General features: G+C 42.3%; 3 protein-coding genes across 4 annotated transcripts in view; 1 reads left to right on the top strand and 2 right to left on the bottom strand.

The window, feature by feature from the left end:
* The window catches only part of ankrd28a (ankyrin repeat domain 28a), a 37,957-nt gene extending 29,132 nt beyond the window's left edge, over positions 1-8,825 (top strand). For both annotated transcript variants that reach the window (XM_083523548.1, XM_083523547.1), the window contains exons 15-28: positions 6-117; positions 258-284; positions 528-602; positions 1,908-2,109; positions 2,451-2,538; positions 2,634-2,751; positions 3,851-4,070; positions 4,659-4,746; positions 4,954-5,037; positions 5,236-5,381; positions 5,484-5,566; positions 6,239-6,321; positions 6,803-6,894; positions 6,976-8,825. In XM_083523548.1, the coding sequence (XP_083379674.1) occupies positions 6-117; positions 258-284; positions 528-602; positions 1,908-2,109; positions 2,451-2,538; positions 2,634-2,751; positions 3,851-4,070; positions 4,659-4,746; positions 4,954-5,037; positions 5,236-5,381; positions 5,484-5,566; positions 6,239-6,321; positions 6,803-6,894; positions 6,976-7,265 (1,708 nt within the window). In that variant the 3' untranslated portion in view covers positions 7,266-8,825. The remainder of the gene's footprint in view (positions 1-5; positions 118-257; positions 285-527; positions 603-1,907; positions 2,110-2,450; positions 2,539-2,633; positions 2,752-3,850; positions 4,071-4,658; positions 4,747-4,953; positions 5,038-5,235; positions 5,382-5,483; positions 5,567-6,238; positions 6,322-6,802; positions 6,895-6,975) is intronic.
* Positions 8,826-9,919: 1,094 nt separating this feature from the next.
* On the bottom strand, positions 9,920-14,720 carry btd (biotinidase). Its single transcript, XM_083523699.1, has 3 exons — positions 14,239-14,720; positions 11,959-12,108; positions 9,920-11,374 (listed from the first exon to the last, which is right to left on the bottom strand). Exons 1-3 carry the CDS (start codon positions 14,443-14,445, stop codon positions 10,169-10,171), a joined length of 1,563 nt encoding a protein of 520 aa, XP_083379825.1. The 5' UTR covers positions 14,446-14,720; the 3' UTR covers positions 9,920-10,168.
* A 3,212-nt stretch (positions 14,721-17,932) lies between these two features.
* The window catches only part of sh3bp5a (SH3-domain binding protein 5a (BTK-associated)), a 29,242-nt gene continuing 25,497 nt past the window's right edge, over positions 17,933-21,677 (bottom strand). The window contains 6 exon segments of the mRNA XM_083523748.1: positions 17,933-19,162; positions 19,164-19,186; positions 19,746-20,075; positions 20,152-20,368; positions 20,546-20,588; positions 21,114-21,244. Of these exon segments, the coding sequence (XP_083379874.1) occupies positions 19,013-19,162; positions 19,164-19,186; positions 19,746-20,075; positions 20,152-20,368; positions 20,546-20,588; positions 21,114-21,244 (894 nt within the window). The 3' untranslated portion in view covers positions 17,933-19,012.

A 21,677-nucleotide genomic window follows, 5' to 3' on the forward strand; every position in this document is an offset into this window, starting at 1 on the left:
TGCAGGTGCTTGGAGTATTTATTGCGTAACGATGCCAATCCAGGGATCCGAGACAAACAGGGCTACAATGCAGTGCACTACGCCTCGGCCCACGGTCACCGCCTCTGCCTCGAACTGGTCAGCCTCGATCTCTTCCACTCACTCTTACTTCTCTTTCCCTAACACACACACACACACACACACACACACACACACACATACACCTAGACAGTGCTTTATTTATCCTGTTTTACTGAGCCATGTTTCTGTTCCTGCAGATTGCCAGTGAAACCCCGCTGGATGTGGTGAGTTTGTATGAAAGCTATTCAGATTCATTTCCATTCGCAGGAACGACTACAAGATTAATATAATACCCACACCGACCGCCATGAACCGATTTGTTTTTTAGACAGTACAACAGAGATTTGTACTACAGTGCCCCCATGTGGAGTTTTGAGCTCATTGGCTGTCATCTATTACAGTTGTTTTTTTTTGTAATGGTTTTAAAGTAGTTTTATTTCCCACATGCTTTGTGTGTGTGTTCTCAGCTTATGGAGACGTCTGGGAACGATATCTTGAATGACACCAACGGCCAGGCTCCCATCAGCCCTTTACACTTAGCAGTGAGTAAAATTGTAGCTATGTTTTTTTTTGTTGTTTTTTTTTACATTTGACATTTATGGCATTTGTCAGATGCCCTTATCCAGAGCTCCTAACATTTATTTCATTTATACAACTGAGCAGCTATGGGGGTTAAGGGCCTTGCTCAGGGACCCAAGAATGGCAGCTTGGGATTGAACTCACAACCTTCAGATCCAAAATTCAATGCTTTAACCTCTAAGCTTCCACTTGGCCTTTTTCTAACATGTATAAAAGATCTAGCTCAGGGATCTTATTCCACATTTGAGGGGGGAAAAAGGATGCATGTTACAGAAACCCTGGGATTAAAGAATAATTGCCAGAAATTGTATTGTTGAAAGATTTATGACCAAACTCTTGATGTCACCCATATGAGGATGGGTTCCCCTTTGAGTCTGGTTCCTCTCAAGGTTTCTTCCTCATATCATCTAAGGGAGTTTTTCCTTGCCACTGTCGCCACGGCTGCTCATCAGGGACAAACGCACACCATTCACCTTCACTGTTGTTTTCTGTAAAGCTGCTTTGAGACAATGTCTGTTGTGAAAAGCGCTATACAAATAAACTTGACTTGACTTGACTTGACTAGAAATTAACAAGCTTAGGGCATGACCAAAACATGTGCGTATGATCCACAACTCCACACCTATCACACGAGGGATCATGAGATTTTGATATTTTTTTGATACTCTGCTTGTTGACCCCAGCTCAAACAGTTCTTCTTTTGACTTTTCTCATTTCATTGGTTCTTCTCATATGATAGCTGCACCATTAGATCCCAGATCAACAATTTATAAAATCCTCGAACCAGCCCATGTCGGAATCACAGAGGACGCGTTTTTCCCTCATTGAAGTTACATTAATGAGACGATGAGAAACAATAACAAATCCCCGGATCTATCTGCAAAAAAAACCTGCTCACGCATCCATACTGATAGTTTTTCCTGGCTGCATTATACAGTACGAGAGTGGCCTCTAGAGGCAAATCACTGCCACTGCTTGCGTTGTTTTTGAAGGTTTTCTTTATTATTAATCATTTTGGAAGTAACTGTGTTGCTTTTTGTTTCATTTTAAATGCATTTTTTATATAATTATATTTATTAATAGTTATTATATTCATATTTATTTAATTTTCATGATTCAGTGCTGTTTTTTTTTTTTTTTTTACAATAATAAATTTCAGTAGTATTTTCAATGGAGTGTTTTGTGTTTTAATCCTTTCGATTAATCGGCAAGTACAATCCAACCTAGCTATCGCTATCCGTAAAATCTAAAATTGTTGTGCATTCAAGGCTTACCACGGCCACCATCAGGCTCTGGAGGTGCTAGTTCAGTCCCTGTTGGACCTGGATGTGCGGACAGTGCAGGGACACACGCCACTGGACCTGGCTGCCTTTAAAGGCCATGTGGAATGTGTGGATGTGCTCATCAACCAGGGAGCGTCCATCCTGCTGAAGGAATACACACACAAAAGAACTCCCATTCATGCTGCAGGTGGGAAACTTAACACATCTTTTATATAATGTTTTAATGTAGAATGGTTTTAATTCAGACACAGGTAATAAACTGATCCTTATTGAGCAGAAATCATTTAAAAACTCTGGGTTATCTTTGCATAATATTCAAATTAGTTTGATGACCTGAATCGTTAAAGTGTAAAAAAAAAAAAATAATAATAAAAATACTTTTTCACAGCATTAGGTGTTGCTCTCAGGCATAGTCAGCATTTGCCGCTGTTGTAGATTTGATCAGTTCTATGTTTGTGTTTTTGTCTGTGTGTTTGTGGTGTTGATACGAATGTATTGGATACTAATAAGGGGGGATGTTTTTTGTAGCCATGAACGGACACTCGGAATGTCTCCGCCTCCTCATCAGTAACGCCGGCCCACCGTCAGCCGTCGACGTCCACGACGGGAACGGACAGTGAGTGACGCGAAGTCGATTCGCAGCAGTGTGAATTGCGCATCGTTTTTCCGTATGTTTATTCTGACCGATGACGTGATTGTGATTGCGAACAGAACCCCTCTCATGCTGGCGGTCCTGAACGGACATACGGAGTGCGTCTACTTCCTGATCAGCAAAGGAGCCAACGTGGGAGCCCGGGACAAGTGGGCCAGGACGGCCCTTCACCGCGGGGTCTGTTACACACGTCATACATGCACACGCGTACCTTTATGATATATTTATATGAAACCTCCTGGTGATATACTCAGTCAGTATTGTGTTGCTATCAAGCAGGTAATGAAGTGGTGGTACTTCGAATGGTTTTCTTTATAATGTATCAGTTTAAACCTGGGGTCCCACATGGGCCACATAATGTTTCCTTTCTTTTAAGGGGGCTTTTCGGTCTGTAACAGAAAATGACACGTCCCAGAGTACCTACCAGTATTATTGTGGAGATTTTATGATTTTTAAAATGTATTCATGCCTCCCAATGCAGGATTAGTTTATTATTTTGTTCTGCACCGTACAGACAAATGAGCATCAAGAGATAAATCACCTTTTAAAAGAGCATCACTACTATTAGAAGAAAATTTTTCATATTCACTGATTTTGAAATGAAAACCCCTATATACTTATGAGTGTGGTTGGTGGGTGAATCTAACAATTAGGGTACATTTAATAATAATAATAATGATAATAATAATAATAATAATAATAATATTTTTTTACCAATACCGAGAGATGGGTTGGATCGTTCTTGCTGATAACTGATTAATCAACCAATTAATTTAATTTAATTTGCTAAAGTTGATAAAAGATCATAAAAATGTGCTAAAGGAAATAAACATGAATATATTAATTAATAAATATAATTAATAAATTATAAATATTAACTATATTATAGAGCTCACTTGTTAAAAACAAACCGCACGTTGCATCAGTGATTTACCTCTAGAGGCCGCTCTCGTAATAACAGCAGATCGGTAGGCGGAAAAACTATCGGTTTATACTTTTGTCGATAGTTCCAGGTGCCTCGACCTCTATTAATAACTAATTTTTGTTTGAAAGCCAACCTTTATTATCTAAAACAGATATGAGATAAATAAAACATTCAAAATCACATCTGGCATTGTTTAGAGGGCCTTTCCAAATGTGGTGGTGGTGGTGGTTGGGGGGGGTCGTATTTTGGAAACCCCTGATTTAAACCTGATTTAAAAAAGAAATCAATTACTTGTATTTTCATTCTGGAGGACATCACCTAATCTTGTATGCTGTGTATGTTTATGTGCAGGCAGTGACTGGGCACGAGGCATGTGTGGAGGCACTGTTGCAGCACGGGGCCAGTGTGTGTGTGCGGGACAGCAGAGGGCGCACAGCCATGCACCTGGCCGCAGCGTGCGGTCACATCGGTGTGCTGGGGTCACTGCTGCAGGCTGCACACTCCCAAAACACGGTTCCAGTCATCATGGATAGCTGTGGATACACTGCACTGCACTGGGCCTGCTACAACGGTACATAACATGAATAAAGTGAAAAACACTGATTATCTCTTCATCATGCCACCTGGTAGTGGATATATTTATTAGGCAGCAAGTAAACATCTTGACCTCAAAGTTGACGATTCAAGCGAGTTTGAGTCATTGTGACGGCTAGACGTCTGGGTCAGAGCGTCCCCAAAACTGCAGCTGTTGTAGGATGTTCCTGGACTGCAGTGGTCAGTGTCTATCAAAAGTACTCCAAGGAAGGAACAGGCAAAGTTAATGCTCATCGGATCAGGACTATTTTAGCAGCAAAATGGGGACCAACACAATATTAGGCAGGTGGTCATAATGTTATGCCTGATTGGTGTATATGGATTTGCAAAACACTAGTGAACTATTGTGAAGCTGTCGTGAAAGTGGGACTCGAGATTAAAATGTTTTTAGAGCACTGTCTTGTTTTAGATTTGTTCATGCGCATTGCATCCATTCATGTTTGTTTAAGAAAAGAAAAACAAATAATGAAATATTTTTACTTTCTTTTCTTTCTTTCTTTCTTTCTTTCTTTCTTTCTTTCTTTCTTTCTTTCTTTCTTTCTTTCTTTCTTTCTTTCTTTCTCAGGTCATGATACATGTGTAGAGGCTCTGTTAGAGCAGGAGGTGTTCCACAGAATGGAGGGAAACTCCTTCAGTCCACTTCATTGTGCTGTGTAAGCTGTGTTTACATATTATTCACTGAAAATGTTTGGTGTGTGTGTGTGTGTGTGTGTGTGTGTGTGTGTGTGTGTGTGTGTGTGTGTGTGTGTGTGTGTGTGTGTGTGTGTGTGTGTGTGTGTGTGTGTGTGTGTGTGTGTGTGTGTGTGTGTGTGTGTGTGTGTGTGTTTACAGCTGGTTCTCTCTCCTCTCTCCTGTAACAGAATCAGTGATAATGAAGGTTCAGCTGAGCTGCTGATTGACACATTGGGTCCTGCCATTGTTAACGCCACCGACTCCAAATCCAGGTCAGGAAAGGTTTCTGCAGCAGTTTGATCACACCAGTTTTCCTCTGCTATACGAAAAAAAAACATCTCGTGTTACAGAACTTTTTGGTACCACCTTATAGTGTGTATGATGAATGGGTTTCTGTTTGTACCTTTATTATTATTGGAGTAAATTCCCCACGACTGATCTGATTGGTTATCATCTCTGTTTGCCCTCAGGACGCCCCTGCACGCCGCAGCCTACACGGACCACGTGGAATGTCTCCAGCTGCTTCTCGGGCACAACGCCCAGGTGAACGCCATCGACGCTTTGGGCAAGACACCCCTCATGATGGCGGCCGAGAACGGCCAGACGAACACCGTGGGTAAGACTGATGCGGTGTTGTGGGCTTTTAGTCTGCACAGTGTGCATGCGGGGACCTTTTTGTTTCTGAGCGTAAGATCTGAAATCCGTCTGTAATGTGCAGAGGTGCTGGTGACGAAAGCGAAGGCAGACCTCACGCTCCAGGACGCAAACAAGAACACGGCCCTACATTTAGCCTGCAGTAAGGTAATACACAGAATACACACCCTATCAGATTTAATTACAGTTTCATATATTTTTGTCCATGAATTTTTATTCAATTATCCCCAATAGCCTATTCTTTTCTAACCAATCAGATTTCAGCAGTCATATTTTTTTTTTTTAACCATAAACTCCATGTTGTTAAGCGACTGTTGCTTTAACCAATCAGACGGCGAGTTGCTGACTCCAGGGCCATCCAGCAGGCGTCCAATCACGTCTGCATTTTCACTAGTCAGAATTCGCAAACCGCATCTGTAGCAAACTGCACGAGCTGCAATAGCTGGTTTCTTTTTTCATTCCACGACGGCTGAAGAAACCGTTTCGTGCGCAGATACACTTATATTACAGACTTTTTAAGAGACCATCAGGAAAGGTCTGTGGCTACAGTAAAAGGAGACGTATTGAATTGCGTTCTTCGCTTTAGACATTCATTCTAGCTGTATAAGATTCGTGTCTATGATTCTGCATTTCTTTATAATGCTGACGGTTTCTGCAGCCGTGGCGTCATGATGATGGTATAAAGAGGTGGATCGGTTCAGGTAGGACACCACTGAAGATCTAGGTGTGGAATGCATTACCCGTCACTGACACACACTGCACTCAAACACGATTTTATACCGATGTTAAACGTTTATGGTGTGTGCGTTTCTCTTGCAGGGCCATGAAACCAGTGCCTTGTTAATTCTGGAGAAGGTCTCAGACCGGAACCTGATCAACGCGACAAACACAGCTCTACAGACGTACGTACAGTTCTCACACACGCTCAAACAGCTCTACAGAATCAAGAAAGTTTCGAGACTAGCACGTGACAGATCCGGTCTCTTTTGCCGAACGTCCTCACTGAGATGCTTTTGGTAGTGGTAGAACACGCTATTGACGCTGTGGACCCTGGGGACGGATTCTCGATGCACAATTATAGAAATTAGACGATGAGCATGCACTTGGTCGAGCTGCGGACCTGCATCGCAGAGATTTTGGTCGTGGAGATGATGGGCTTTTCCACTGTAAAGGCTGTTGCTTCGTCTCAAGGTCGTACCCGTGCATGCACCCGTACCCCCAAGTTTAGTCACCGGTAACGTCAGCGTTACAAACATAGTCTCGAAACTTTTTGATACTTTTATCTTTTCGCAAATCACATCAGGTCCCATGTTCTCTACTCCTTTATCTGGTACTGGTTGTGTTTTTGCTGAGCGTGCGGTTATTTGTTTGGTCACTCCGCAGGCCGCTGCACGTCGCTGCCCGTAACGGACTCGCGGTCGTAGTGCAGGAGCTGCTGGGTAAAGGCGCGAGTGTCCTGGCTGTGGATGAAAATGGTAATTCAATCTCTTTTTCTTTTTTTAACACTATAAAACTCTCGTTCGGAACGTTAAATCCGGCCTGATCTCGTCATACAGGTTACACCCCAGCTTTAGCGTGTGCCCCGAACAAAGACGTGGCCGACTGCCTGGCGCTGATCCTGGCCACCATGATGCCCGTCTCCCCGGCCAGCACGGGCACCGTTTCCGGGCTCACCTTCAGCGCCATAAACCATTACTGTAGCCCTTCCAAAGGAGTGACCTTCGACCCTGTACCCGGGATGCGCTCCGGACACCCGTCTTACTGCAGCTTCAACAGTCTGGGTCGTGAAGACGGAATCGTGGTCCACGACGAGGAATTTAACGACTCGGATTCTGAGACGTACTGAGGATCACGCTTTCATCTCGGCGCGCTCAGTTCCTGGAGATCTCCAAACCAAATCGAGCGCTGCGACTTTTGTGTTTTGGAACGAGAAATGTGCTGCTACAATTCTGGGAGTTCATTTAGGAAAATCCGAATGGAATTACTGCCGCTACGACTTTATTCTCGTAATTTCGACTTTGAAATCATAGCGTTATAAGAATATTCCCCTAATTTCTACTTTATTCTCGCATTCCTACGACTTTTACATATCACTACGACTTTATTCTCGGAGTCTTCGGTTTTATATATATATATTATCTCTGGTTTCCATCATCAATATAACAAAGTTTACTCGTTCATTAAGACTCGTGGTCCGGTTGGCGACGGTATTGACACGGGCGTTATTCAGCTCATTACACGTGTTTTCGGAGGTTCCGGGGTTTTGCTTTTCACCTTCGAAACGACATTTGATGGGAAATTCCATTTCATTTCAATATTAAAATACATTTTTTCCGTATAGCATGATCTCACCTCCTTCCTCGGATGCCGGCACTCGAGCCTTTCCAAAACGGATTAAAAAGGAAATTGCTGTTTCTAAATTGGTTTCTAAACGTGAAAAAGAAAATTCCCGTGATTTCCACTTTAAAGTCGTCGCGCTACAAGAATATTCTCGTATTGTGACAACTTCATTCTCATAATCGTTATTTTTTATTTTTATTATTTTCTTTATGTAGCAATAAAACGCCATCGTAGGTTCAAAAATGTTAAATCCTCCGTGTTACAATTAAACGCAATTACACACACACACAGAATTAGAAATTTTATTCGATTTTTATTTAATTTAAATCAATTCTGATTGTAGTGGCACGTTTCTCATTCCGTTCCTTTCGAGCTACAGTTCGCTTCCTTAAACGTCTCGGAAGCGTCTCTAGAGCAGGAGTGGGAGAAACCAGGACGTTGTGGATCGTCGTGATCGTCGTGATCTGGATTGTGTTCACCATCACCCATGGGTTCAGTTCTTCCAGTCCTACGTTCTGATGCATTTCACATCCACACACTCATAATAATAATAATAATAATAACGACTACTGTGGAAGCTCCTCGAAACAATCCCTGCCTGGAGAAGAGAAAGGGAAGAAAATCATGTAACCCAGGGGACCAAGATGCCCTTTATAAAGCATGAGTTTGTATTTTTTCTTTGTTTGTGGGTTTTTTAATTATTATTATTTATTTATTACTAGGATTACCTGAGACTCTGACTGCCGCGAAGTTCTCGCCGAAGACGCGAGACGGACGCATTTCTCAGAACCGCGGAGCATTAAAGGGCATTGTGACGAATTTCGTACGCACCAAGTCTGACCAGCTATGGATGTGACAGGGTTTATACACACTGAGTGCTGGCTTTCAGTGAATCGTAACATTTGCAATAGAGGAAAGGCGTGTGTGTGTGTGTGGGTCTGCATTTAGGTGTGTGAGTGATGTACATGTTTAATAAACTGCAGCCTTTTATAAAGGGTAAGACTGACTTCGCTGGGAAAAAAAAGAAGACTAATAAATCTTGAATATTTTCATCACAGCTCAAAAAGGGCGCTTTGGGAATGGGTGCTCAAACACCTGTGCCTGAAGTTACTCTGAAAAAAAATAAACTCCACCCTGAGTAGCCCGCTTCCTGCCCATACAAAAAAACAATCATTTGTAGTAAATATTATTCTGTATAGCCTTCAGAGCTCCAACAAGTGCTGGAAAGTAGAGGTCGACCGATTCATCGGTTTTACTGAATAATCGGCACTGGTATTTTATTGAAAATATCGTACCGACGGTTTTTCCGGGTTGCAGCTGAAAAGGTCTGCTGTCATTACGAGAGCGGCCTCTAGAGGCGAATCACTGACGCCACGTGCTGTTCGTTTTTACACGCCAGCACGTTTTTATGATTCAGTACTGTTTTTTTTTATTTTTGTAATCATGTTCAGTGCTATTTTATGGGGGATTTTTGTTTGTTTTTTAATCCAGAATCCAGTAACTATCGGTCGATTCATTGGTGAACGGTAAGTACAATCCAACCCAGCTATCAGTATCGGTAAAATTTCTGCATTTCTGGAATCATCCGTAATATCTGCAAAGCAATAAGAGCATTTCTCAAAACAATGTGTACAAACAGCACAACAGAATAGATTCCTTGCAAAAACCTGTAATTTTCTCAAAATCCTCAGTTCATCCCTCAAAATGTTCAGGCATGTTGTCAGTATGACTGTGCAGGGTTTCAGCGTTTCCTGATGTAAACTACGGTTTGGGTTACAATGACTGAAAATGCACAGAGGCTGAATTTTTCTGTACGGCGTCTCTGAGCTTCAACAGCACAAATAAACATTACTGTACGTGGGATGTTGATTGCAAGAGACCGAACAGGATTCACACTTTTACTGTACTGTATTAGTGTTCACTCGTTTCCTGGTCTATCCATTTTCCGAAATTGTAATTGTTTTGTCGCCAATAGAGATTTTAGAATCTCTATTTTAGAGAACAAGATCTGACGCCGTTCACTCGCCTACATAAGTGACATTTAAGGTTTGTCTGCACAATTCATCAAATCAAGACAAAAAAATTTAATAGAAATTGAAGCTTGATGAAAGATGATAACTGGTTTAACCATTTTGCATTCAATGAACTGATGCTGAGATGTTTTGGGGGTTAAAACTCTTCAGGTGAGAACCAGTATAATATATTTTGATCAACATGAACATAAACACCTGGTAATGTAGGAAACAGCAGACACTCGTACACAATCGATTAAACGAATGTAAAGCATTTACAATTTGTTCAACGCAACAAAGGATGTGGAGGTTAAACAAGTCGTTTTGAGAATTTCATTTCTGATCTGACAAACGCTCCAAAGCAACTAGAGAACGATGCTAAAAGAAATAAAGAATGCTATTGGCCATCTTTCTCGTACACTCTGCCGTACAGCATGGCGGTCAACAGGCCGCTGCTCATTCCTCTCCGGCTCATATAAAAGCTGCCGTTCTCCCAGCCGGATTCGTCCGGTCGTTCCGGGTTCACGCCGCTGCCCAGGACGCCGGCGTACACGTGCTCTGTGCTAAATGCTGCACGGAGGTGAAAGTCGATGGGAGTGTGCGCCTGCTCGGTCTCTCCTCCACAGCTTTCCTGATGGAGCCCTGTGCAGAGAACTAAAGAGCACACCTCGAGGTAGTACGTCCCGTGGACCACGTGGAGGCCTTCAAATGCCCCCAGCGCATAGAGCTCTTCCTCACGGATGGATTCCGCCCTCCGGAAGAGCAAGTGGCAGCAGAACGAGCCGTCGCATACGCTAAGATTGCCTTCTCTGCCGTGTAGGAGTACGAGTGAGAATTTATCATACATCATTGTGGAGGTAAACAGGGCTGACCAGGGGTTACAGCTGGAATCTTCTTTTAGGCAAAATTCGGGGTCGGATTCTCCTTTCTGGAGGAGTCTAAACTTCGTGTCCTCGCTTGGACTTGCTTTGGGAAAGCCTGAGAAGGGAACTAACTTCAGTCTAGTGCTTTCCAGGTCATCCCTGAGCATTATGGGATCCAAGACCGGCACTTTGAGCACCAGCAGTTTTCCAGCTTCCCCCTCCGTGTCGTGATGATAAAGCGTGTCCCAGGGCGTAAAAATCCCGCTCCCGGTCATACCCAAAGTGGCTGAGCGGATGTTCGCTGCCAGCAAAGTGACACCGGCTGAATAAGAAAAGGAACGCTGAAACTGCACAGCGGCCAGCAGGGGGAGCTGGTTCATCCATGCTGTAGGATACACAAACTGCCTGATGCCCATGTCTTTAACCAGGGTCACAGCCGGTTCCCGGAATAATATATCAAAACAAGTGAAGACCCCAAAGCGGCCGGCGAACGGAGTAGCAAACGTCACATACTCGCACTCAGGAGGCATGTCGAAGGCTGCCTCGAAGTACAGGTTCTGTTTGTGGTATCTGGCCACGATGGTGCCGTTAGTGCTAAACACGACGTCCGTGTTAAACTGGTAGCGACCGTCAGCTGGACACCGCGGGTCGACTGTCCTGTTGCAGGGCTGGCAGTCGGCCATGTTCGCCACCAGGAAGAGACCGTTCTTCTGGGCCATGCAGCTCAAACGATGCAGGACCTGAGGAGAATGAACATTCAGTGGTTTTGTTTTATATATATTACACAATAAAAACTTTTCTGCAATCCTATTCTTTTGAAGCTTTTCTGCAATCTTGTCCATGTGTTTTCTTCTGAATATTTACAGATTGTTTCCCCAAGGGTCCCTTACTAAGGAAATATCAAGGTCTGTGACGTCGGAGTGACCTGGGGCCGCCTTCCCGTGGGCTCACCACCTGCAGGAGGGACCATAAGGGACGGTGCTGTGAGGATTGGGCAGCAGTCGAAGGCGGGGGCCTGCTTAGACTGCTGCCCCCGCGACCCAAATTACGGATAAGCGGGAGAGGATGAATGAATGAATGAATGTTTCCCCAAGTTGGGAAGTTGATGAGATGTTTGACTTCTGATCGAAAGGATGAGAGTTTAAATCCCAGCCACAAAGTTGCCACTGCTGGGCCCTTTAGCAAGGCCCAAAACTAATCAGTTGTAAGTTGCTCTAGAATCTAGAGTCTAGATAATCACTTCTGCCAACTGGCATAAAGATAAATGTAAAAAATAAGTCAGTTTAGGGTAAAAATTCTGATTAAGCCTAAATAAACATGTTACCTCTGTGTTAGGGAATTTGTCTGGGTCTGCACACGGGCTCCACGTCACTGCTCCGGGGTCCGGCACCGTCTCAAGGTACGCAGCTATCGACTCTCTGCTGTAGTTGAATCCATGGATGGCGTCTTCTGGAAACACCAGTATCTGCGCGCCCTGTAAAAAGTGCAAGTTCAGCGTTCAAGAAGCTATTTATATATACACACACACATACAGTATCTCAGTTGAGTGAGATTCAGCAATCATTTTACCATCTTCTCAAGGGACAGTATAAATAAAACGGATATATTTTAGAGTAGTTAATGTGCAGCAGTACAGATTTACTGTCCTCTGAAAATAACTCCACATACAGCCGTTATTGTCGATATAACTGGCAACAAAAGTGAGTACACCCTCAGTGATAACAGCTGTACGTCATGTAACTTATGCAACTCCACATTCATGTTCATGTTTTGGTCTGCTTGTCAGGACCATACAGATTTGTGTATCTTGTATTAGAGCAGTTATAATCTGGTGCTTTAAATCTAATTCTCTCATACTGACTACTGGATGTTCAACATGGACCTCATGGTAAAGGCTCTCTGAGAATTAGAGAATTAGAATCGTTTCTCTCCACAATGGTGCCGATTCTGTAAGAAGATCAGTAACTGCCTGAAACTGAGTTACAGTACAGTGGTCAGGGTCATAAAGAGGTTTCTTCCCAACGTCACTTCCCAATACAAACACGCCCAGTAATATAGTCCCACACCTGAAAATGTATTGACAGATTTACGTGCAAGGCATCGGAAATGCAAATGCAAAAGGAATTGCGATTCCATTTGAGTTTTGGCAGGCTACAGGCGTGACGCAAAGAAAGTAAATAGTCATGGCCTTGAATGGGTATAACTAGTAAGACAGTGGAACTACGGTTTTAAATGGACTTTGCTTTTCCATTTGAAATTTGGCAGTCACTGTGGGTTCGAGAAAGCAAAAAAAACGCAAACGTCAATGCAATTAAATACAATCTGCAATTCATTCAGTACGAAACATCCTTCCTGAGTGTACTGTTCAGTGTTAGATGCTTAAATGAAAAACTTCATTTGTCACAGTCATTGTAGCAGTCTGTTGATATTGATTGGAGTCACACATCCTTATATCTTGATGATGATTCACAGAAATTATTTGGAAATAAAACGTCTGGCAATAAAATGGCACTAAATCTGAAGTATGTTTAAAAAGTGACCTAATTTATAATTAAAGACTATTAATAAGATTTCCACAGAATGACTCATGAAAGCCTCAGGAGCTGAACGAAGATGTCATTACGTAAGAAAAGGGATATCTAATAGTCCTTATTCCACTCTCTCCATCATCCCTCTATTCTCCTTTTTTATTTCTTTCACTTTCTCCGTCCATCGAGTTAAACATGCTCATAAGGTGACCAGTGACCAGTGTTCCTGTCTATAGGTCGACCCAATCATCGGCTTTGCAAAAATCCATACCAATAGTTTTTCCGGGTTGCGTTATACAATACGAGAGCGGCCTCTAGAGGTGAATCGCTGGCACCACATGCTATTTATTTAAAGCGTCTTTTTTTAGTCATTTTTATTTTTATTCACAATTGTTTTTATTTATTTGGAGTGCTACTTTTTGTTTCAGCTTGAATGCATGTCTTATTTTCCTTAATAATTTGTTTGTGCTTTTTTTTTCCCTTTTCTACACTATGATTACAACACAGGGTTTTACATGGTTTTTAACAGCCGTTCCACAGTGCCAGTCTTCACACCCTCAAATCAACACCCACATCACCATCAGCAGCAACTGCTAAGCACCTCTGCTCACAACCTCCCAGCACAAACCTCCACTGAAACCATCACACCACACACTCTGACATGGATTTGGACTGTAATTAATATAAACATAAAAAGTAAAGTCTGCTGCAATGGCAACAGTTCTGCATTTAAGCACCCATCACTGAAGACCTCAACAATGATGAAACTGTAATTAATGGACATTTAATGGGCGATGAAGATGAGGATTGGTTCCTTTTTTAAGTCTGATTCCTCTCAGGTTTCTTCCTCATGAAGTCGATGTAGGAGCCACTGGTTCGTTTATAAGGGATAAACATATGAATAGATATTTTATAAACTATTTATCTCTGTAATGCTGTTTTTGGACAATATCCATTGCTGAAAGAGTTCCACCTCAGTTTCATGTTATTTGTGATTTATGAATAAATGGTCTACAGGGAGTGAGAGGACACGTGGTTTAAACTCTGGAAATCTGAGAGCTTCTGCTCTGCATCACCTGCTGTGCAGCGGAAGTGGCCTGATCTTCCAACACATCCAGGTTCCGGTTCATGTGCTCCAGCGCGGATCTCCGTCCCACGACCTGTTTCGGATCCGGGTTGAGGAGAACCCGGTGTTCATACACTGCAGCCGTGTAAAACAGCTCTTCAGCCGCTGTGTTGAGACAAATCCCGAGAAAACACCAGGCTGCTACAACGAGCGCCATGACGGACGGTCAAAGTTCAGCTTTACACTGTTAACATGAGTTTAACCCTCCGAACGGAAGTGACGTAATGTCTATTCGCCGTGTTTCCGGTCCAAAGTGTTATTTAATGTGTGAGCTACTGAAAAAAAAATCACCCCGACTCACGCCACGTGCTCTGAATTGTTGTTTTGTTGTTTTCCCGGGACGTTTATGACGCCTCCTGCTGACGTCACGTGTAAGTCGCGATTCCATTGGATGGAAACGGAACACGTCCGCATTCGGGTGCGCTCATTGGACAAGACAATTCAAGTTTAGAATTACAAAAAAAAACCCAAAACGAATGAATTAGAATTAAAAACTGAGAAACAAGAATGATAAAACGACAATTGTCCATATTTTGGATAAAAAAGATAAAAATAAATTTAAAATAAGATGATCAAATCTGTATACATGTTAAAAATAATCACACGTATTTTTCTTCTTTTACTCCTTTTTTTTTATTTTTATTTTTTTATTTTTTATTTTTTATAAACATGTATCACGTTATATGAAGGTGATCGTATTATTTGGTCTTTTTCTGCTCTTAGAAACCTTTACAAGAAGTGACTCCATAAGAAACCATAAGATATATGAATGCAAGCTTATTGAGCTGGTTGTAGGTCTTTCTGATCTCGTATCATCTTCCAGTGATGTTCTACAGCTCTTGAAGCGCACGTCCTTAAACACTTAAATCTAGAGCTTCTTTTTCCCTGTGTTTTATGTATTATGTATCTTCCAATAGACCTTGAGGCTGATGGTATCCTAAGTGTGCAACCAGCATTGATATTTGGAGACTTCAAAACACTTTAATACGTCTGCTAAATGGCATAAATGTACACGTGAACAAATCTATATTTAACCTTACTAGAAGAAAAAACGAGGTATCTAGGTATCACATGTACATTACAGCACAGTAGAATTAATTTATATCCCAGATGTTGTTGATGTTAGGAAGCTGTGGTCAGAGCACAGGTTCAGACAGGATACAGCGCCCCTGGCGGACAGACAGGGTTCACTTTGCTGACGGACCCAAAATTGCCATCTTGGTGGTGCTGGGGCTTTAAGTCCCAACCTTCCAGTCAGTAACCCACAGCCTTAACCGCTGAGCTCTCTCCTCCCTCGGTTTTCACCTATCCCAGCGTGCCAGGAAGCTGGGATCAGAGCGCATGGTCAGCTATGATACAGTGGAGGAGGAAAGGGTTTTCTCCAGTTGATATTTAACTACTACCAGAGCTGCTGGATTAGAAAATCAACACCTTCTAAGCAATTATAATGAAGAATACAACAGTGGTATATACTCTATATACAGTGAGGAAAATAAGTATTTGAACACCCTGCTATTTTGCAAGTTCTCCCACTTGGAAATCATGGAGGGGTCTGAAATTGTCATCGTAGGTGCATGTCCACTGTGAGAGACATAATCTAAAAAAAAAAAATCCAGAAATCACAATATATGATTTTTAAACTATTTATTTGTATGATACAGCTGCAAATAGGTATTTGAACACCTGTCTATCAGCTAGAATTCTGACCCTCAAAGACCTGTTAGTCTGCCTTTAAAATGTCCACCTCCACTACATTTATTATCCTAAATTACATGCACCTGTTTGGGGTCGTTAGCTGCATAAAGACACCTGTCCACCCCATACAATCAGTAAGAATCCAACTACTAACATTGGCCAAGACCAAAGAGCTGTCCAAAGACACTAGAGACAAAATTGTACACCTCCACAAGGCTGGAAAGGGCTACGGGGAAATTGCCAAGCAGCTTGGTGAAAAAAGGTCCACTGTTGGAGCAATCATTAGAAAATGGAAGAAGCTAAACATGACTGTCAATCTCCCTCGGACTGGGGCTCCATGCAAGATCTCACCTCGTGGGGTCTCAATGATCCTAAGGAAGGTGAGAAATCAGCCAAGAACTACATGGGAGGAGCTGGTCAATGACCTGAAAAGAGCTGGGACCACCGTTTCCAAGGTTACTGTTGGTAATACACAAAGACGTCATGGTTTGAAATCATGCATGGCACGGAAGGTTCCCCTGCTTAAATCAACACATGGCAAGGCACGTCTTAAGTTTGCCAATGACCATTTGGATGATCCAGATGGTGGTCAGATGAGAGCAAAATATAACTTTTGGGTCATAATTCCACTAAACGTGTTTGGAGGAAGAAGAATGATGAGTACCATCCCAAGAACACCATCCCTACTGTGAAGCATGGGGGTGGTAGCATCATGCTTTGGGGGTGTTTTTCTGCACATACAGTCGCCCTTGCACTGTATTAAGGAGAGGATGACCGGGGCCTTGTATTGCGAGATTTTGGGGAACAACCTTCTTCCCTCAGTTAGAGCATTGAAAATGGGTCGAGGCTGGGTCTTCCAACATGACAATGACCCGAAGTACACAGCCAGGATAACCAAGGAGTGGCTCTGTAAGAAGCATATCAAGGTTCTGGTGTGGCCTAGCCAGTCTCCAGACCTAAACCCAATAGAGAATCTTTGGAGGGAGCTCAAACTCCGTGTTTCTCAGCGACAGGCCAGAAACCTGACTGATCTAGAGAAGATCTGTGTGAAGGAGTGGGCCAAAATCCCTCCTGCAGTGTGTGCAAACCTGGTGAAAAACTACAGGAAACGTTTGACCTCTGTAATTGCAAATAAAGGCTACTGTACCAAATATTAACATTAACTTTCTTAGGTGTTCAAATACTTATTTGCAGCTGTATCATACAAATAAATAGTTAAAAAATCATATATTGTGATTTCTGGATTTTTTTTTTTTAGATTATGTCTCTCACAGTGGACATGCACCTACGATGACAATTTCAGACCCCTCCATGATTTCTAAGTGGGAGAACTTGCAAAATAGCAGGGTGTTCAAATACTTATTTTCCTCACTGTATGTGTAGGTTCAGGTTTAAACTGTATGTAGAATGTAGCTTTCTGACCCAGTTTGGAGAAATGCTACACTATGTGTGTGTGTGTGTGTGTGTGTGTGTGTGTGTGTGTGTGTGTGTGTGTGTGTTTGAGATATAGTGTTGGAGATATAGATTTTCACAGTGTCTACATCAGGAATCTGATTCAGCATGAAACTCAATTGAAGCAGGAATGAGAGAGAGAGAGAGAGAGAGAGAGAGAGAGAGAGAGAGAGAGAGAGAGAGAGAGAGAGAGAGAGAGAGAGAGAGAGAGAGAGAGAGAGAGAGAGAGAGAGAGAGAGAGAGAGAGAGAGAGAGAGAGAGAGAGAGAGAGAGAGAGAGAGAGAGAGAGAGAGAGAGAGAGAGAGAGAGAGAGAGAGAGAGAGAGAGAGAGAGCGCGCAGTGTGCTGGGCTCAGGGGGAATATTAAACATGGGTGACTGTAATTAAACCCTTAGCAGTTGCAGAGTATACTGTGGTGTGTGTGTGTGTGTGTGTGTGTGTGTGTGTGTGTGTGTGTGTGCGTGTGCGTGTGTATTAGGAGACATTTTGAATGGTGTATCTCATGAGCTTATGTTTATTCCATGGTTCTACATTAGTGTGCCATGACAACACATTGGTCACTGGTAAGAAGACATAATATAAATATAGGATCCTTTGCTACGTTTAGATCATCGTTTTGCACTAAAATACTGGGTTGCAAAATTCCAGGAACTCTCAAGACTGAAAACTTTCCATGGGAATTTACGGGAGTTAAATTTAAACATAGTTTAAAAAAAAAAATGAATACAATTTCTTTTCTGCACATTCATCAATCACATGCACACAGCACATTACTGCAGGACCACGGAGACCACGCCCCCTACATGCACTGCGGGTTCCTCCATCACGTAACACACATCATTTCTTGAATCCTGCACGTCAAAAAATGTCCATCTTGGCGAGTATTCACGTGAATTACATAAATATTAAATACGTTTATAAATGTCCTTGCGCTGTGTGTGAGCTGATGTGCAACAAAATTATACTAACAATTAATTTAAAGTCCAAAATGTATTTTTTTTAAATGCATGCAGTTCAGCTTATGACCGAATGAAAAGGTTATATATTTATGTTTGTATATGATACAGTTTATATACATTTCCCTAAATTTCTAATTAATTCCCATAAGTTCCTGGTAAGTTTCCAAATTAAATGTTCCAATAGAAAGTTTCTGGAGTTCGACCAGATAATTTCCGTGCCTTTGCAACCTCACTAACACGTAAGAATAAATACAGAGAGAGAGAATAAGGTAAATGTACGCAACACAGACACGCACACTTTACACGCTAACACTGCAAGGGTCCACACACGGGAGTGACACGGTCAGTCGGGCAATACGCAGTAAGACGTAGATCAAGAAGACACGTGGCCTTTTGTTTTGTGACCAGAAAACATTCAGGACACATTTGGCAAATGTGTGAATATGTTGCATTTGTGTACTAGTCTTGAACGTTCCTCGTTTTTAAACTGTTCCCCTTCTCTTCCTCAATGAGTCTCTGTGCAGTCTCTGTTCTGTCTGGAGACGGGTAAAGGGCGGGACATAAAGGTTCCTTTGACACATGGCGCTTGGACGGATCATCTCAGGTCCCTTCCTTTAGTTTAAACCGAGTTGAGTAGAAGCACAGGGGAAGCAGAACTAAATGTCTCTGTCTCACACTTGTCCGTTTGCTGCACAGACAGACGTCTCATGCCGTCCTCCAAGGTAGTGCTCTTCTGACCGCTGGCCCGTGTAGTGTTTTCAGGTTTTTTTCTCAGCACCTTCAGCTCTTTCTCCTAAACACACAAAGAGTCAGATTTAGAACAGTGCAGTTGCAGTTCATCTGAAAGTAAAGTAAAAAGTAAAACCAGGATTTTTTCCATGTCTCTGATCAGACACACTGATTCTCTTAGAGTCGTTGTCCTCCAATAGTGATAATATATTTGGGCCAAGCATCTAAATGTTTAATATGCAAATTATGATTTTATCGGAAAGTGGTATTAATCTTCTCCGTCTATTAGTGATGAGAAGATCTGGTCATTTTGGTGACGAATCTCGTTCGTCAAAATGAACGAATCGTTTTTTTAAGTCATTTGGTTCATTTCGTTCCATTAAGCAGAAATTAAATCAAATGTTACATTTTCAAGAAGTAGATCCCCCAACACGTCTACATAGTTCCAATAGTGAAAATATAACAAAGCAGCAAAAAGTTTCGAGACTTGATTTTGCGTATCCCGTAACGAATCACTCTTTGAGATGACTCGTTCTTCTGAGTCACATTAAAGAGTCGCTTGAAATAAACAAATCATTTATCACTAGTGTTTATTCTAACGAGATAAGCAGCACAACCCTGACCTCGTTCCTGCTCACACTCGGGTGATGAAGCACCGCTGCACTCGCTGCGAGGTCCCAGAATGGGCAAGACATGATCGAAGCCCTCCAGGGAGCCAGGCCCAGGCAGATCCACACCTCTTGGGCAGGGAGAAAACGAGGGAAGAGAGGAGCAGGAAGGGGACGGACATGAGGATGAGAGCAGAGGGTATGACGGCGAGCATTTGGGGACATATTTACATGGAGCATCCAAGGGGGCCGATTTGGAATTCCAGCTGCAAGTGGACTGGGTTTCATGATCTTCATCTGAGGCAAAACCATTAGAGTTGTCCTCCTCGAAGGTCACAGATATCACTATAAAACATACAAAAAGTGCATCAGAGATTGATTCATAATTAAAAATTGATTCATAAGATTCAATCGCACTCACTGGATATGCCGTCCGACTCCATTTTGAAGTTGCTGATGTCATCACCGTTGACGTCTTTCTCAGCACCAACTCCGCAGCTGCGAGGCCCCATGGCTGCCAGACGTCTGCGAGCGTGGATCTCGTCTGAGATGGCCTCCAGGTTGCGCAGGGCAGTCCTGTACTCTGCTTTGGCCTCACACAGTTTCGCCTGGCATTCGTCCACTTTTCTCTTCAGTTGCTGTAAGGAAAAAAGGACAAAAATGCTTGTCAGACATCGTACATTTCTCTTTCTTTTCCGTTATATTCCATCATTTTTAAAGCTGTAATCCACTCTCCACAAATATACAGTACATATTCTGGAGCTGAGCGGAAAAACGAAGCATAACCAATAGGAAAAAAAATCTAATCAACCTACCTCAAGCTGGAGATAATATTTGGACTTCAGTTCAAAGTATGGCCTGTAGGGAGAGACAGAGGTTTGAGTCAGAAACTCGAGTACACAGTATCCAAGGTTGCCATGGCAACAGCAAAGCTCAGCGGGAATAACACTCGAACATTCTTGAGCTCCAAAAGCGAGAGACCGCACATCTGGAGCACATCAGCCATCACACTCCACAACAGACACAGAAACAGAAACGGAGAGAGAGGCCCCAGTGTAGGACAAGGGGGAAAATGTAGTTCATAACCACTTTCACTACCAAGTTCTTAAGACTTTATAAAGATTTAAACATAAAAAAAACAACAAACACACTTCATCCTCTGGGCTATTTATTACTGTCTTCTCCATCTGGAACAGTTTTATGTCAAGAGAGAAAAAGAGAAACTATATGGAAATGAATATCTTACGGTATAAATACTTACGAAAATTTTTTTTTATAATATTAAAGTGCTTTTAGTGCAACGGCACAAAATAATATAATATATTTTTATATATATACATATATAAGCATGTATGTATGTATAGTGTCAGCTGCTGGACTAACCGTGACTTGTTGATGGAGCGTTTGAGTTTCTTCTCCAGTTGTCTCATGTGGCTGATGGCTGCGTTGTATTTGGCTGCCGTCTCTCGGTGCTCCAGTTCGCTGTGTGTCCTGCTCTGCTCCGCCTCCATCACCTGCAAAACGTTCACGAATAATGTTCAGTCTCCCTTACAAAACTGGCTTTTACTAACACCCTTGTGGCTGATAAACACACAAAAGTCCTCAAACGCACACCGAAATCTAGTGAAACATCTTCCCAGAAGAGTGGAGGAAATAATAAGAGCAAATCGAGACTAAATGTGGAATGTGCACCTCAAAAATCACATACACTTATGACCAGGTGTCCGCAAACTTTTGTTAATATAGTGTACCAATCCTATAGTCAGGTGTTCATATAATGTACATAGAGTTTAATATGTCACCCCCAGAAATCAGATATATCAGAGATGACAATAGGAATCTCGCTTAGGGTGGCTAGAAAGAAACATTGTAGTTTCAGGACTAGTTTAATGGCTTTTTAATGGTTCTCGGTTCTCTGGTCCCAAAACATGCCTTTTTTGCCAAATC

Source organism: Silurus aristotelis (genome assembly GCF_946808225.1).
Source record: "Silurus aristotelis genome assembly, chromosome: 21".
Taxonomy (NCBI): domain Eukaryota; kingdom Metazoa; phylum Chordata; class Actinopteri; order Siluriformes; family Siluridae; genus Silurus; species Silurus aristotelis.

Coding starts and splice junctions, on each gene's coding strand:
- btd (XM_083523699.1), bottom strand. CDS start 14,445: ATGGCGCTCGTTGTAGCAGCCTGGTGTTTTCTCGGGATTTGTCTCAAC. Junction 12,109..14,238: donor CCACTTCCGCTGCACAGCAG/GTGATGCAGAGC, acceptor CACTTTTTACAG/GGCGCGCAGATACTGGTGTT. Junction 11,375..11,958: donor ACAAATTCCCTAACACAGAG/GTAACATGTTTA, acceptor CATTCTCCTCAG/GTCCTGCATCGTTTGAGCTG.